General features: G+C 38.7%; 1 protein-coding gene across 4 annotated transcripts in view; it reads left to right on the top strand.

Moving 5' to 3' along the window:
* acot7 (acyl-CoA thioesterase 7) overlaps window positions 1–11358 on the top strand; it is a 54888-nt gene extending 43530 nt beyond the window's left edge. For all 4 annotated transcript variants that reach the window (XM_061057158.1, XM_061057157.1, XM_061057156.1 and 1 more), the window contains one exon: window positions 10865–11358. In XM_061057158.1, the coding sequence (XP_060913141.1) occupies window positions 10865–11005 (141 nt within the window). In that variant the 3' untranslated portion in view covers window positions 11006–11358. The remainder of the gene's footprint in view (window positions 1–10864) is intronic.
* The last annotated feature ends 3169 nt before the right edge of the window (window positions 11359–14527 follow it).

Below are 14527 nucleotides of genomic sequence, written 5' to 3'. Positions count from 1 at the left end.
CAGCCTTTTCAAAAGCTCAGTCTCCCAATTTCCATTTCACAAAATGCCACGTTTGGTGCAGCTATTGTGTTGTGCTTCCTGTGCACATTCATTACCTGTTTTTCCATTACACACAAGCTTGTCATGGCTTGTATGATGAGAGTGTCAGGGAACGGCAGCAAAGATAAGGGTCATCGTAATGCCTCTGTTCACCGAAATTGAATGAAAAGAGAAGCTAAAAGTTTCCTGGTTCTAATAATTCATTTTCATCATTATAAATGGAGGTCTAAATGAGCCCGGGCTGCTAGGGTTCTGATGGAGGAATTTTGAGAGATATTTGTGTGCTGGGCAGAAATACAATGTAGACAGTGTGTGTGTGTGTGTGTGTGTGTGTGTGTGTGTGTGTGTGTGTGTTTTGTGTATACAAATGAGACAAATAAAGCATGTTTAGGTTTGTGTGTGAGAGGGAGTGGGCTCGCATGTGGATGTGCACGTGCTTGAACAGATCACTGAGCACCAATGCGTGTGTTTATTTATAAGAGTAAGAGACGGATGATGAAGCTCAATCAGGGCTATTTCTGGCTTTATGACTATTTACTGAGAGCTTAAACACAGGATTAGATTGAACCAAAACCAGGGGGATGCTATCCAACCTGAAGTGCTGGCAGTAAACCTTTTTATAGATGTCAGTCCCTTGGTGTATAAAAGACACGAGTCAAATGAAGGAAACAAGGTTCAACACATCAATCCAATTAACACCTGAGTTTCCCCTGGCAGTAAGATGGGACTGTGAGGGATGGAAATGTAATGATGACAACAATTAGACATGTTAGCCACTCAAATATAGAGACACAAACACTTGGCCTCCCTGTCCTTCCATTTACAACCATCAACCATTAGTGTCCAAAAACTATCTGCACGATTATTCCAGATAGATTTTGGACACTAATGGTTGATCGACTTCATGTTCTCAAGTGGAAAAGTTGAGAAGACAAAATTACAATTAAATAGAGAACACTTATTGATAATTGGAAGTAGGTATATGTGACTGATAACAAACAGCACTGCTGACATTTTCTGAATTAACTTTTTTAAGATCCCTGAGGTTTATTAGATGTCTTTTTGCTGAAATTACTTCCAGAGCTGATGTGTAAAGTAAAGTGGCTGGCAAACAAGTTCCAGAGAGACAGGCTGAGGCAGAAACAGAAATATACAGGAGGCAGATTTGTCCCAACTACAATTAAATGATTACATTTATAAAGTAATCAGTGTTGGGCATGTTACTGAAAAATAGTTACAGTTACTAGTTACTCCTATTTAAAAAAAACTGAGTTACTAACAGAGTTTCTGCTTTATAAAAGTAACTAGTCTCTTGCAAAAGTGTTCCTTTTTTTTTTCAATCCACATTAGTGTTAACATTATTTATTGTTGCTGTGGTAGAATTGAGCTGTAAGAACTGGTAAATACCAAATTGAGCTGGCAATATTCGGTGCGGCTGTGGCTCAGTTGGTAGTCTCTCAACCGGAAGGTCGAGGGTACGGCCCCCAGCTCCTGCAGCAACATGTCTGATGTGACCTTGGGCAAGACACCTAACCCTGAATTTCTGCTTTGCCGGTTGCATATGAATAGGTATGTATGGGATTAATTACTTCTGATGGTTTCACTGCATAGCAACCTCTACCATCAGTGTGTGAATAGGTGTGAATGAGTAGGTGTGACATGCGGTGTAAAAGCGCTTTGATTAGTCAGAAGACTAGAAAAGTACTATACAAGTCTATTTACCATTTACAACTCGCACATTTTAAATAACCCTGTAGTCGTTTTTAATATGTATCTATTTTAATAATTCTCCAAAAGCAACAGACGCAACAGTGACTCGAAGCTCTCCTATGCTTTTATTTAGCGAGGGTTTATAAATTGTTAATGTTTTTTAAAATTGATCTTCTTCAATTCTATTCTTTAAATACTGTGGGTTTTTTTTTATCGACAAACCAGGTCAGATGTGATGAAGTCAAGGACTCGGAGTGATCTTCTAATCTCTTTCTGTACTTAAAAGTTGACTTGCTTGTGTTCATGTCATCACGCTTTTGTGAAGCAAAGGCAATTTTCCACATTGTGGAAAAATAAAGTTACATTCTTCTTCTACTCTTCTTTTTCTTAAAAAAATAAAAATGTCTGGCAAAGAGCCAATGGAAATAGCAAATCTGCTATTTCCTTCAAACTACTGCTGATTAAGCATGGACGTTCAATCTGATATTTGTCAAATTCAAATAACATGGAGGATGTGTTACACTAAGAAAGTTAACTTTAAAGTTGGCATTCTACTCCAAAAACGTTTGTAAGCAGACAGCTGTCATGTTAGCCAATGCCAGCAGACTTTCTTTTTTTTAATCTCACAAAATCAAACATTTCACACACCCACTCACCATCTTCTGTGGATTCTTGTTGAGCACAAGAGGTCAGAGCTGACATTGGAGTTCTCATGTATTAGTGTGAATACGTTGTGTTATGCATGACCAAAAATAGCTTGGTAAAAAAAAAAACACCACAGGCTTAACCCAGACTGTAGGAAAACCATTTGTATATAGAGTGGACATCAAATAGACACAGACAATTGTGTTTATTTATTCATTATTACAAGTCATAAGGTTAGCACTCATCTGTGCAAAGCAGAAAATTTGCTGGCTTACCTCCTTAGCAAGTATCTGTAGGAAAGCTGTCTAGGTGTTGCCAATTTTGCAAGGCTGGAAAGCCATGCTACTTGTAGTTGTTTTCACTCTTTCAGCTAGGCTATGCTAACTGACCCCTGGCTGTAACTTTAGTTATAGTCAATTACCAAGAGTGGAAACTGTCTTATAATGTAACTCTTGGCAAGTATTTTCAAATAAGCTTGTTTCTCAAAATGTTAAACTTTAACTACAAACATCAAGCTGTGTTATCCAGTGGGGATTTTTTCTCCTAAAATTCCCAAAATAATTTCTTCCTACTCCCCTCCCCCCAAAAATCCCTTTCCTGTCATTTATTTGCTTACACTGAAAATCCTCTTTTTATTCAAATGATATAAACAAAACCTTTCTCACATTTGTTCCAGTTTCTGTGACTCCTTAATATTGATTTCTTGTTGTGTAACACATTTCATACATTTACTCAGTGTCGGGCTCCATTGGCAACAGGATAGGCTGCACTCTAAGAAATTGCTGTAAATTTACAAAGAAATTTCAACAGTATGATCCTGTTATGTTTAAATACAGGACATTACTGTATTATAACGGTTTATAACAATATTTTACTGTATTATTGCTTGAAGGAAACAAAACAGTAATTTACCGTAGTTTTTGCAATGCATTTTGGGAAAAAGAAGTTGAGACCACATGGTTGAAAGGACAGTGGAGTTGGCTTTGTCAGATTGTTATCCATCTCCATCCTGACAATTAAGAGGTGAGTGCCTTATTGCTTTGCTAGTTAGAATAGGCAGAAACCATCACTTACTAAGTTTGAAGTCATTTGTAAGATTAACGTTAGCTTGGAAATTACACAGAAACACTGCAGGCAGACACACACGCAGTGAGTGAATTCTTTGCCAGCTAACATTAGCTCGAAATACAGATCTTAACAGTTGCTAAATGGAACAAAAAACAAAACATTTTCTTGTAATGTGGTTAACTAAGTGGGCTATAAGGAACTTGACTTGCTTGCCTGGTGGTACTAGAATAGTAAGTTTAGCTAACATAAACAGTCACTTTTTCTTTGTTTCAGCTTCAACTGACACTGACTATTGATTAAATATTGAATTAGAAATGATGATTAGCTGTGATATACAGTATTTGAAAATGTATAAAAGGAAACTTTAGTGAGACTGTCAGAATTGGCCTGAAGCATGTTTTTTGTTTTTTATATTTTAACACATAAAGCTGCTGCCATACATCCTGAATTCATGTACTTAAAGTAATTCCAGGACTTATTTTTATTCATACTAGTTCTACTTCATACTTTTACTTTACTTCTTTGTATATGGAGAATATGCAGAAAGGATTGTCCATATGATAATGTTCACTGTTCAGCTGGAGCTGCTTTTGTTCTAATGTTATTTTTTCCTTTTACAGAATCCTTGTGGCAGTTTCAGTCTGGAAGGAGAAATCAGAAGGAGGTGCAGGTCCAGGGACCCAGTTTCCCTCAGAGGACAGGTTCAGGTTCAGTTATGAAACTATAACAGAAATGTTTTCACTTCTCTGTTTAAAATGTCTCTACCAAAACTCTTTTATGCACTTTTTATACATTGGAAATGGCCTTTGCTAAACTTCTTAATGTAAATATTTGTACTAGATTTTTTGCCTATTTAACCTTCATGTTCTTAAAGTGTATTTTCTTTGTTTTTGTTACAGTTTCAATAAAGACAGATGTGGTTTGAAAAGACACTTTGAAGTTTTATTATTTGTCTTAACATTGTAAGTTGCAATTTTAAAGGCACTGTTTATTTATTATTTTAAAATATAACCTGACATGCAAGGAATTATTTATCAAATCACTAGGTTTAGAAAATAAATATATTGTGTCCATTTTGGTAGAAGGAAATTAATCTATAGCTAAGTGTAGTATTTACAATTCACAGTAAAAATCTGCAAATATACCTCTTGTGAAGAAGTGTAAATAAACAGTATTAAACAGTTAATCCTTTCAACAGTATTTTCCTGGTAAGGTTTAAAATCACAACTTTTTGCTGTATTTACAAAAACGGTAGAAAACTGTAAATTTCAGCAACAGCAATATACCGTTAATTTTACAGTAACTTCCTGGCAACCCTACTGCCAGTTGTTTACCGTTTTTTAACGGGGAATTTCTAAGAGTGTGCTGTGAATTGTTTTAATACACATTAATGACACCCAACTTCACTCTCTAATCTCATTACAAAAGCCTTCTCGTGTTCACTAGTTATATGAAAAGCCAGATGTACTGTAGATTTTATGTAGCTTCACAACTGTCCTGGCTCTTTTAAAGCTTGCCTGAACCAACCCGTTTCATTGAAGCATAGACAAACCCTCCTGTAAAAACCCTCCCTGATGAAATTTTCATGACATTGTGGCAGATTGTGCTCCAGTTGTGCGCTATAAATAGCTGGATCGAAAGGACAGCTTTGCTATTTTTGACTGCAGGTGCTTTCCCTCCGTTCTCTCATCCTCACTTTCTCTTCACTGAGCTTGCCTGCGATTACTATTTTTAGATTTTCCTATTTTAGCTTGACAGCGTGACAGGGGGTTTGTTGTTTATATGTGTGTGTGTGTGTGTGTGTGTGTGTGTGTGTGTGCGTGCGTGTGTGTGGGGTGTGTATGGCAGATGGGAGTTTGTTTTGTCGATGGGGGCTTTCACTAACAGCTCACAGTAGCATAATATGGTTAAAGCTGAAAGGGGGAGGCAGAAGGGAGGATGTTGGGGTATACCTCACCTCTTAGCAGCAGTAATGATTTATGTGCACAATGGCAGCTCATAAAAGATAGGAAACATCACTGACCAGTGTCTGTTTTCGTTGTCTTCTATGATGATTATATGGGGCAGCTGCAGGTGCCTAAAGGTTAGAAAATCTGGCTTGTTCCCTGCAGGTCAGGACTTTGAACTTTGAATGCACAGCAAGCTGCCATTTTATGGTAAATACTAGCTGTTTGGGGATGTTTAAGTTCTGTAGTTTCATATAAATCTTGAGTGTGTGTGGGCCACATGAAGAATGAAAAGGTGGATGTAACCTAAAATTGTGTTCACAATCACATCCTTCTGCAGAATCCATCAACATACATGTGTTGTCCTAGTTAGATTTCCCTTTATGTTTCTCCCTACATTTTCTTCATTTTATCCCTCCTTCTTGCACTCTTAAATTCAATCTCTCTCTTTATCTTTCCTTCAATCCACCACCAGCCTTTTTCTTCATCTCACCCTCCTTCCTTCCCCTTCATCTTTCTCACTCCCTCTCTCTTCCCTCCTCGCTGCAAGAGACTCAGCTGGCCTCCTGTGACACAAAACAAGCCTGGTTGTCATGGCAACCTCCTGTAGACCACATGAAGTGATGCACATTTATTTTTAGATGCCTCCAATTCAAGACAATCAGCAACGGGTTAACGGGCACGCTCGAGCTAGAGATGCAGGTGTGTCACACTGTACTGATCTGATGCATAGCACTCGCTCACATCGCACCTCAATCCATTAGCCTGCAAAGAATGGTTTATTATGAATACAGGGAGTCTCTTTTTTTAAATAAGGTTTTGTGAAGAAACACACATGATACAATCCATTTTTGAGAGCACAATAAAAGGCATTTTAGCTGGCTCTGTGCCTGGTTCTTAGAATTACTTTTTTTTCTTTCTGATATCGATTAGGATACATTTATTTCTGGAAATTAACATTGTATGTAAAAAAAAGCTTGAGCAAGAAGATACCATTGAAGAACATTATATTTTTCAGAGTTTTTCAACTTCCTTGTATTGCAGTTAAATGCTCAGACGCTTGTGAAAAATTTGGTGCGTTGGCTTCTTTGAAATTGTATCCAATAAGTTTTCAGGAAAAATACGCTAATAGATAAACTGATAACATTCACATTCCTGCTTTTAAATTTGCAGAGTTGCTGTTGCTGAGACCAAGATTATTTAAGGTTTTATTATAACTATTTGGTTGTATGAACTAAAGACAGGCTAACCAATAGCATCAAATGTTAATGAAGACTAAACCACTGGATTCACGGAGGGACAGAGTTCTTTTAGGAAAAGCCAGCGTTGAGTATTTGCTTTATGTCTAAAGATGAACCCCCTTAGTAAAAGTAGCATCCTTTGTATCAATCTGTACTTCTCTCTCTCTCTCCCCTTCTCTCTCTCTCTCTCTCTCTCTCTCTCACACACATATGTTAGTATCATGACCCATGTCAGTCCAGATGGCTATTATTTTCTTGAGCCGGTTGCTTTCAGCATAGTGCTACTTTTGAGATGGCATTTGGCAGTAGTAATGATGCCCCGTGCGAGCTCTAATAACAGCTTGTGCCAACACAACGGCACCCCTCTGTCATTTTGCTGGCATTATCTGAGTCCCTTTCCCACAGATTGTCGATATTCCAGGTTTACTCCTTTAGGTTTTTCAAATCCCTTTCAGGGGGTCTACCTATAGAAGACTGCCATACCATGGTTAAACTCCTGTTCTTCTGAACTGTTTGACCCAATCAACCAACTTTGAGTCCCAGATCAGATAACTCTTTTTCAAGGGAGACCTGGCCAAAAATAGCAGCAACACACAATATTAACAACAAAAACAATCAAACTCATACAGTACAAACTAAATTAAAATACTACTAAAAGAAAGCCTGAATTTAAGACTTATAACGAGGATTTTAAAACATTCAGGTTTGCAAGTTTTGCAATTTTAAATCAGACTGTAGGTTGTTCCAAGCAAAGGGAAACCAAAAAACTCTTTCACAACTCAGTTTTGGACTTTAAGAATAACAAATTGCACAACATCAATCTAATGCGGATCCCATCTTTTAAGATTAAAAATGTAAAAAAATGTAAAAAAATAGAAATGCCCAGAGTGAACTTAGAATATAAGAAATAAAGTGAAGTGATAAATCTCACAGCACCATGATTCACAAAAAGAAAAAGGAACTGCAGCACCATCAAAACCTAGTAAAACCTTCAGTTTTTAACTCCCTGGAAGACAAGTTGTCATCCACTACAAACCCTAAGTTTGAAATGAAATACAGAATCTGAGCAGTACAGTCCTACAGAGAAGATGCCTTAACGGTTAACTCTTGAATTGTTTAGAAGGAGCCTCAGTATGTGCGAACTATCCTTACAGTACAGTATGCTACACTTCAAGTTTATGAACCAAAACATAGTATCAGACACTCTTAAGTTTAAGATGCCATAAAACAAGCATTAGTCCTGTTTGGGGGCTTGATAGGCTCTGCATCAGAGAGACAGCAGCAGGACTTGATGATGCTGCATAATCACAGATATTAGACTGAAGCCACTGTGGGAATACTGATTACATGGGGACACCAAAAGGATATCATGTGAAATCTCACCGCAATCTCACTAACTCACACTGAGTTCTACAAGTCTGATCTGCATGAGCATAAACAGACGCATGCACACGTGCAGTCTTGGTGGGATGCAGAAAAAACTGATGTAAGCAGCAAGATAATGTTCACACAGAGACACACACAAAGACAATCTACTGACCAGTATTAAGGCTTAGATATGATATCGCTTAATTAAAGGTTCAATGAGACCATCTTCTCATTTTACCGTTAAAGACTGAAGCAGCCCTTCCAAACCTACAGTAAAAGTGGTATTTATATTTGTTAAAAAATGTACTTGAAGTAGCATTAGCGCTTAGACAATTCAATAAGTCAGAGTCCGATTTTCTCCTGCAGACATCCTCTGCCTTGAACAGAAACTGTTGCAGTCCTGTTATTAATTGTCAGTCTTCATTAGCTGTAGTCAGGCGTACAGTTCCCTTTAATTAGCTTGCTCATTAAAAAACATCTCAAGCTGAAGATTGTAACTCCTATGGTTTCAGAAGTGAAATTAAGTAATTGTTTAGACCTCATGGGCCTCAGTGGCAGAGAGAGAGGGAGAGAGAGAAATCACATTTGTTTCTGTGGCAAAATACAGATAGAGTATGTGTATAGTCTCTGAACTCATCACTCCCTGCAGATATGTTTTACATCCAGAAATGTAAGTACTCATGTGGAAGTATCTTAAACCCCCAAGCGTTGGCCTGCAGGTGGATGCTGGGGTGGTGTGGCTGAAAGAATGAGCACAGTGCTGGTGTAGGGTGGTATTGGTATTGACAGAAGAGATGGAGAATTGAGCACATTTTTGCAGCTTTAAAACAATGCCAAATTTGTAGGCTGTCAGGGGATTATGAACAATGAAAAATGTCATGTGCGTAAACAGTGAAGTGTGAGTTGACTACTCCCTGAACTAGCTTCAAAGATATCCTTCCATTAAAAGAAAAATGCAGACTATGCATTTGTTTAACTGTACAGTATATTTGGGTTTCATCTTTTCATTGACATAGGCGCTGTGATTGCACTTATTTGCTTCCTTTTTTTTTTTTTTTTTACATCTATGAACATATTTGACCTATGAGCTTTGAATCAATGTTGCACATGCACTCAAAAGCTAGCACAGGAAGATTTTTTTTTTTTTCAGTCCAGCAGCTTTTTATATAACGTTTTGTAAATATATAATTATGTTTCTTTGTAATGCCTTACATCAAAATAGCTGTATGTCTTTACTCTGGAGAAACACACACAACCAGTTATATGTTTAACTTAATAACGTAATTACTTTTTTTTTTTTTACTAATCTACATTTACACTCCTGAACCTAAACTAAACTGAAGATTCTCCCTGGTGTTGTGTTTGTGGTTCAGTGTCAATAATTTAATTTTCTCATCACATTTGAGCCGTGACCTTTGGGCTTGTCCCTCGCATGAAATTTGTGTTTAATCTGTTCCAACTCTCTCTCGCTCTCTCTCTCCATAAAGTTAAAGCACCATCTGTTAGCTTTGCACCAAGAGTGCTGCTGAGTGACAGGTGCTCTTTAATCTGCCGACCACCTGGTGTGTGCACAGACAGGGCTTCAACCTGAAAATTGCCTTCAAAGTTAGAATTCACCTGCATGCTATATGTTAGCTGCAAAATCACACAAGAACATATATGAATATGCTCTCTCACACACACACACACACACACACACACACACACACACACACACACACACACACACACACACACACACACACACACACAAACACACACACACACACACACACACACACACACACACAAACACACACACACACTCCTCTGTTCCCCTGAACAGTGAGCAGAAAAGGGAGTGGGAGAGCTAGCAGATAAAAGTAAGTGTTGACATTGTTGCTGGTTGTGGTATTGTTGTTTGAGTCACGAGGTTGCCAGGCAGTCTAATTAAACAGTGCAGGCTAGCAAGAGCCTCCGCCCATGAATCAGCTACCACACTGAGATAAGTGAAGGCGAAGATTTATTCTTCACAAGCTTGAATTGCTGTGCAGATAAAAAAAAAAAGAGAGTGAGAGAACCCAAAATGCCAACATATTTCATACATGAAAGGCAGCAGCTGATTGAAGTCATGCCAAACACTATGCTTTGGACAAGGATTAGGATGGTTTTAAGTACAATTATACAGCTGATAACACAAGGATACAGTCTGGTCAGAGATGTGAATACTTACCTTATGGCTTACCAAAATATTAGAAAAGAGAGAATTGACCTGTTTGTGGTGTAGGCTGAATGACCAGCAAACATCATCAATCACAAATCATATACATAATGCTCTAAGTTACATAATTGTTATATTCTCTTTAAATTGCATGCAATCTGGCAAGCAGTTGTCTTGATAAATGGATATTTCATGACAAAAGAACTGGACTCACAGACAGAATGCAATCTTTAAGCTTTGCTGCCAGTTTTTGATTTTAAAAAAAATTGTAGGCAGCGCTAAGGGTCATTCACAAACCTTTGAGAAGAATACAGTTTCAAGAATTTGAAATGCTTATAGAACATGGTCCTGCAAATGTCTTGCACATTCTGGAAAGATTTGTCTGATGTTAATTGAATCCATTCCAGTGCATATTCTGGATGCATATAATGCTGAGCCTCTCCAAGATTCAGTGATTCATTCTGTATTTCATCAAGAACACGAATGGCAGTGACAAGAGCACAGACTGATAAATTAGATCAGAGCTTCATGCCCAGACTTAATATCATAACAGCAGAGAGGAAATTCCAGTGCACAGTATGTGTAAATGATGAAGGTGTCTCAAAACAAATCTTTTTTTCTGTTTTTCTGTTTTTCTGGTTCTTCAGGTTGACGGAGAGGAGGAGCAGAGACGTGAAGAGGAGGGTAAAGCGCGTTACCTCCAGAGAAAAGCTAAGAGGCTGGCAGAGAAGGAGCGCCAAATGGCTTCTGCTGCTAACCAAAGTGAAACCCCTGCACCGACAGTATAACCCAACCTACACATACAGTATACAACCCCATTTAAAAATACCTTTTTAAGTAATTGTAGCGTCCATTCAAACCTTAACCTATGACAATAACTTATTTGAAGAACACACCAAAGTGTCTACATTTATCTGAATATGTATGTCAAAGTAAGAGTACGTATTTTATTTTTGGGAGATTTCTAATATTGTTTGAAGAATAACACCGTCAGTGCAAGTGACATTTCTTTATTGTTTTATGAATATTTTTAAATATGAAGACTTTATGATAAGTGTCAATGCCAAGTGTAAGGTTGAGTGCAAAAAAGTTATGAATAAGTGAGTGAATATTAATGAATAAAAAACAATTCAAAGTGTGAGTCTGGGGCTCTCGTCTTGTGTCCTTGCTAGTTTGATGATGATGTCATTGTCTTGGGCTTGTCTTGGCTGAGAGGGCACACGCTATCCATCTTTTCTGCACTGTGTCTTTCACAGAGAAATCAGGGGAGCTCAGGGGGGTTTTGACTCAACTTGCATCTCTCCCACGCCCCCCCTCCCCCCCTCACTGCTCTCCTCCTCCTCTTCCTGTCTGCCACACTCTGTCTCCAGCGTTCCCTCTGCCACTGCCTGTTCTCCTATCCCTCCCCTGCTTACTGTCATGTTCTCATCCATCTCCAATCTCTTGCAATGTCACTGTTTTCCTCCTCTCATCCACTCATCTATTTGTCGCGCTTTCTCCCCCTTTTTTCCCACCATCTCGCTCCCTTTGTCTCCAAATGAGATGTGAGGACTCATTTGAGAAAGATCTAGAAAGGAATGTGTATTGATGGGTTTCTCTCTCTTTGCATACATCCTAGGTTTATGCACGCATGCACAAAAATTATCAGAAAGATAAATGGAGGGCAGCTGTATTCAGCATGAAATCAATATCCATATGAACATGTCTGGACTGACTTTTATTTACCTTCCATAAAAACTCCTGTTCAAATATTTAGCAGGATGGGTTTTACATTTGGTTATTGAGATTCTCTCAAACTAAAATCTGGTTTGTCAGGAAAATAGGTAGGTGTCAATTCTGTGCAACAGATGGAGAGAATTATTTTGAGATCCAGACCAAAGTGAAATTAAAAGATGAAAAGCGAGTGAAAGCATTACAGGAACAGAGAGATTTAGTTTGGACCTTCGCCCCTCTACTGTGTTCTTGCACAAACAGAAACAGATTTATTATCCCTGTATCTTGGAGGTTATCATTGTTTCCCCTCTTTCCCTCCAAGTGTTCTTTTCATTTCTTCCATGAGAATAAAATGAGGCTCAAGCTGCACAAGGGGTTTGTGTGTGTGTCTATTTTTAACCCCTGGAAGTCATGGCAGCTTGTGGGGGAAGGAAAGCACAGGGAGGCAGAGGAGGGAAAACATGATATAGGGATACAGGATCACAGGGAAATTAATACTTGAGGGAAATTTGACCCTAACATACATCATCTGAAAAAACATGCCTGATTGTCGATGTTCTGAAAACATTTAAAACATAAAGGATTTCTCTTCACTTCAACAATGTTCATTACTGTCTCAAGCCATTTCAGCTGGTAGCAGCTGGCTTCTATACGTAGAGACGCAATATGGTAACCATGGTTACTTATGTGAAATAACAGACTTGAAAAGGAAGAGATGACTGAATTTTCTCTTTCAGAAAGCAAGAAAAATATCTATGTGCTTAAAAAAGCCATTATTCAACTCTTACCTGTGAATAACTGTTGTTCCTGCCACCATGAGCAGGACTTTATTGAAAATATGCTTAACAATATGTCACTAGAGGAAGCTGTGTGCCAAACAGTTTTTTCCCATCAGTGCATAATGCAAAGAAGAAAAAAAAAACAGTTTATCTCATATTTCCTCTCATGTGTTCGCATCTAAATTAGGGGACTAGCAGCCCTCTCACTGTGGTATCTCGTTGTAGAGAGACAGACGAGACGACTTAGAAGATGAATGATCCTCTGGTGCAGGAGAAAAACCATTAAGGTCTCTGAACGAAGTGATAAACAATGAAGCGAGGTGTTGAGGAAAGTCTCATCTTTCATTACCGCTTTGCATTTTTTTCCTGGTCTCCGTTGTCAGTCATTTTCTGACAGTGAGAGCTTTACTTCCACACATGATACGATACACAGAAACCAGAACCATGTGAATGTTATACTTCAAGGTCACTCGTGAAAATAAGTCTGTCGATATCTGTGTGAGGCAGTGCTCCTGTTGTGCATTGCCTGCAGAAGTTGCAGATGCTCTAAGGGTGTGGGCCTAAAACGGAAAGGTTAAGCAAGTCAATGTTTTCCTTTTTTTGGTAAATGCTTTTTTTTTGTGCATCATGGAAGACCTTCACAGAGCTGAGGGATGAGTCCTACATTCAGTCCTCCTCTGTTATCTGGGCCGGGAGCCAGCAGGGCTTCCCTTGCAGAGGAGTAGGTGATGGGCTGCACTTTGTCTAGCCTGGAACCTCCCTTTCTCTCAGTCACAGGGGACCTCACTTGGAGTACCTACTACTGAATTAGGCTGCCTCTAACTGTGAGGCACAGAACCTCCACAAGGAGAGGTGGAAACACTTTAGAAGACATGAAAAGTAGATCATAAGAGGACACATCAGCATCACATCATTCAAAACAGTGTTAACTATTAAATAGCTTCTATGTCTTGTGTGTGTATGTGTTATGTGATGTGTGATGGTGGAGCTGACAGAAAGAGTGGGGGCAGCCCTTTGCCAGTGGAGCCAGTGGGCGGGAATGCCTTCTGTTGCTTTTTACTTCCAGGTCACCTAGCATCACATAGGAGAGGCTGGAGATGGACAGTGACATTCTTTTAGTAAACCCAAACCATCCGGCTTAGTTTTAATGATGGACCTGTATATGTCTTAGTTACAACAACGAAAAATGTATCGATAAAGGGCTGCACCCATAAACTGATGTCATGTATGTGCCATTTCACCCAAGAAAGAAACTTTGGTAAAGCAGTATTTTAATTTCCTTCAGGCAGCCTGATCTAGAATGAGTTCTGTTTAATGTACCTACTGCAAGCCCATTATTTAGTAGCACAGAATTGCTTGATGCCCATTGTAAATCTTTAACTCCATGGCTAATTTATGCACCCTCTGACCTATTTGCAATCCGGTCTAACTTCACCCTGGAGGCTTAATAATGGACATATTAAATGCTCTCTGATATAAGTGTAGATTAGGGCCAATTAGCCTACTGCAAAACCCGATAACGCACAAATGAAAAACTCCAGTGCATTTTAAGGCTGGTTTGGACACTTTTGTGAATCAAATTGTGTGTCTTGCTTTAAGTTGCTAAAAAAAATGGAAATCCTTCATCAGGGGAAACTTTGTACTTGTTTTCCCACCCTTTCTTGTGTTCTTTCTCTCGCACACATCTATTGGCTGCACACGCTTTCAACTTCTTTTCTTCATCTTGCCTGCATCTTAAAAGGTTCTGTTACATCAAAAGGGTCTCTCCTCAGCTTCTGCTGTACCTTTGAATTTGAACATATCCTTACAGAAATGAAG

This window comes from Labrus mixtus, chromosome 15 (genome assembly GCF_963584025.1).
Source record: "Labrus mixtus chromosome 15, fLabMix1.1, whole genome shotgun sequence".
NCBI classification, from domain to species: Eukaryota; Metazoa; Chordata; class Actinopteri; order Labriformes; family Labridae; genus Labrus; species Labrus mixtus.
Note: the sequence above shows the minus strand (reverse complement) of the source record. Positions and strands in the feature narration are given on the sequence as shown.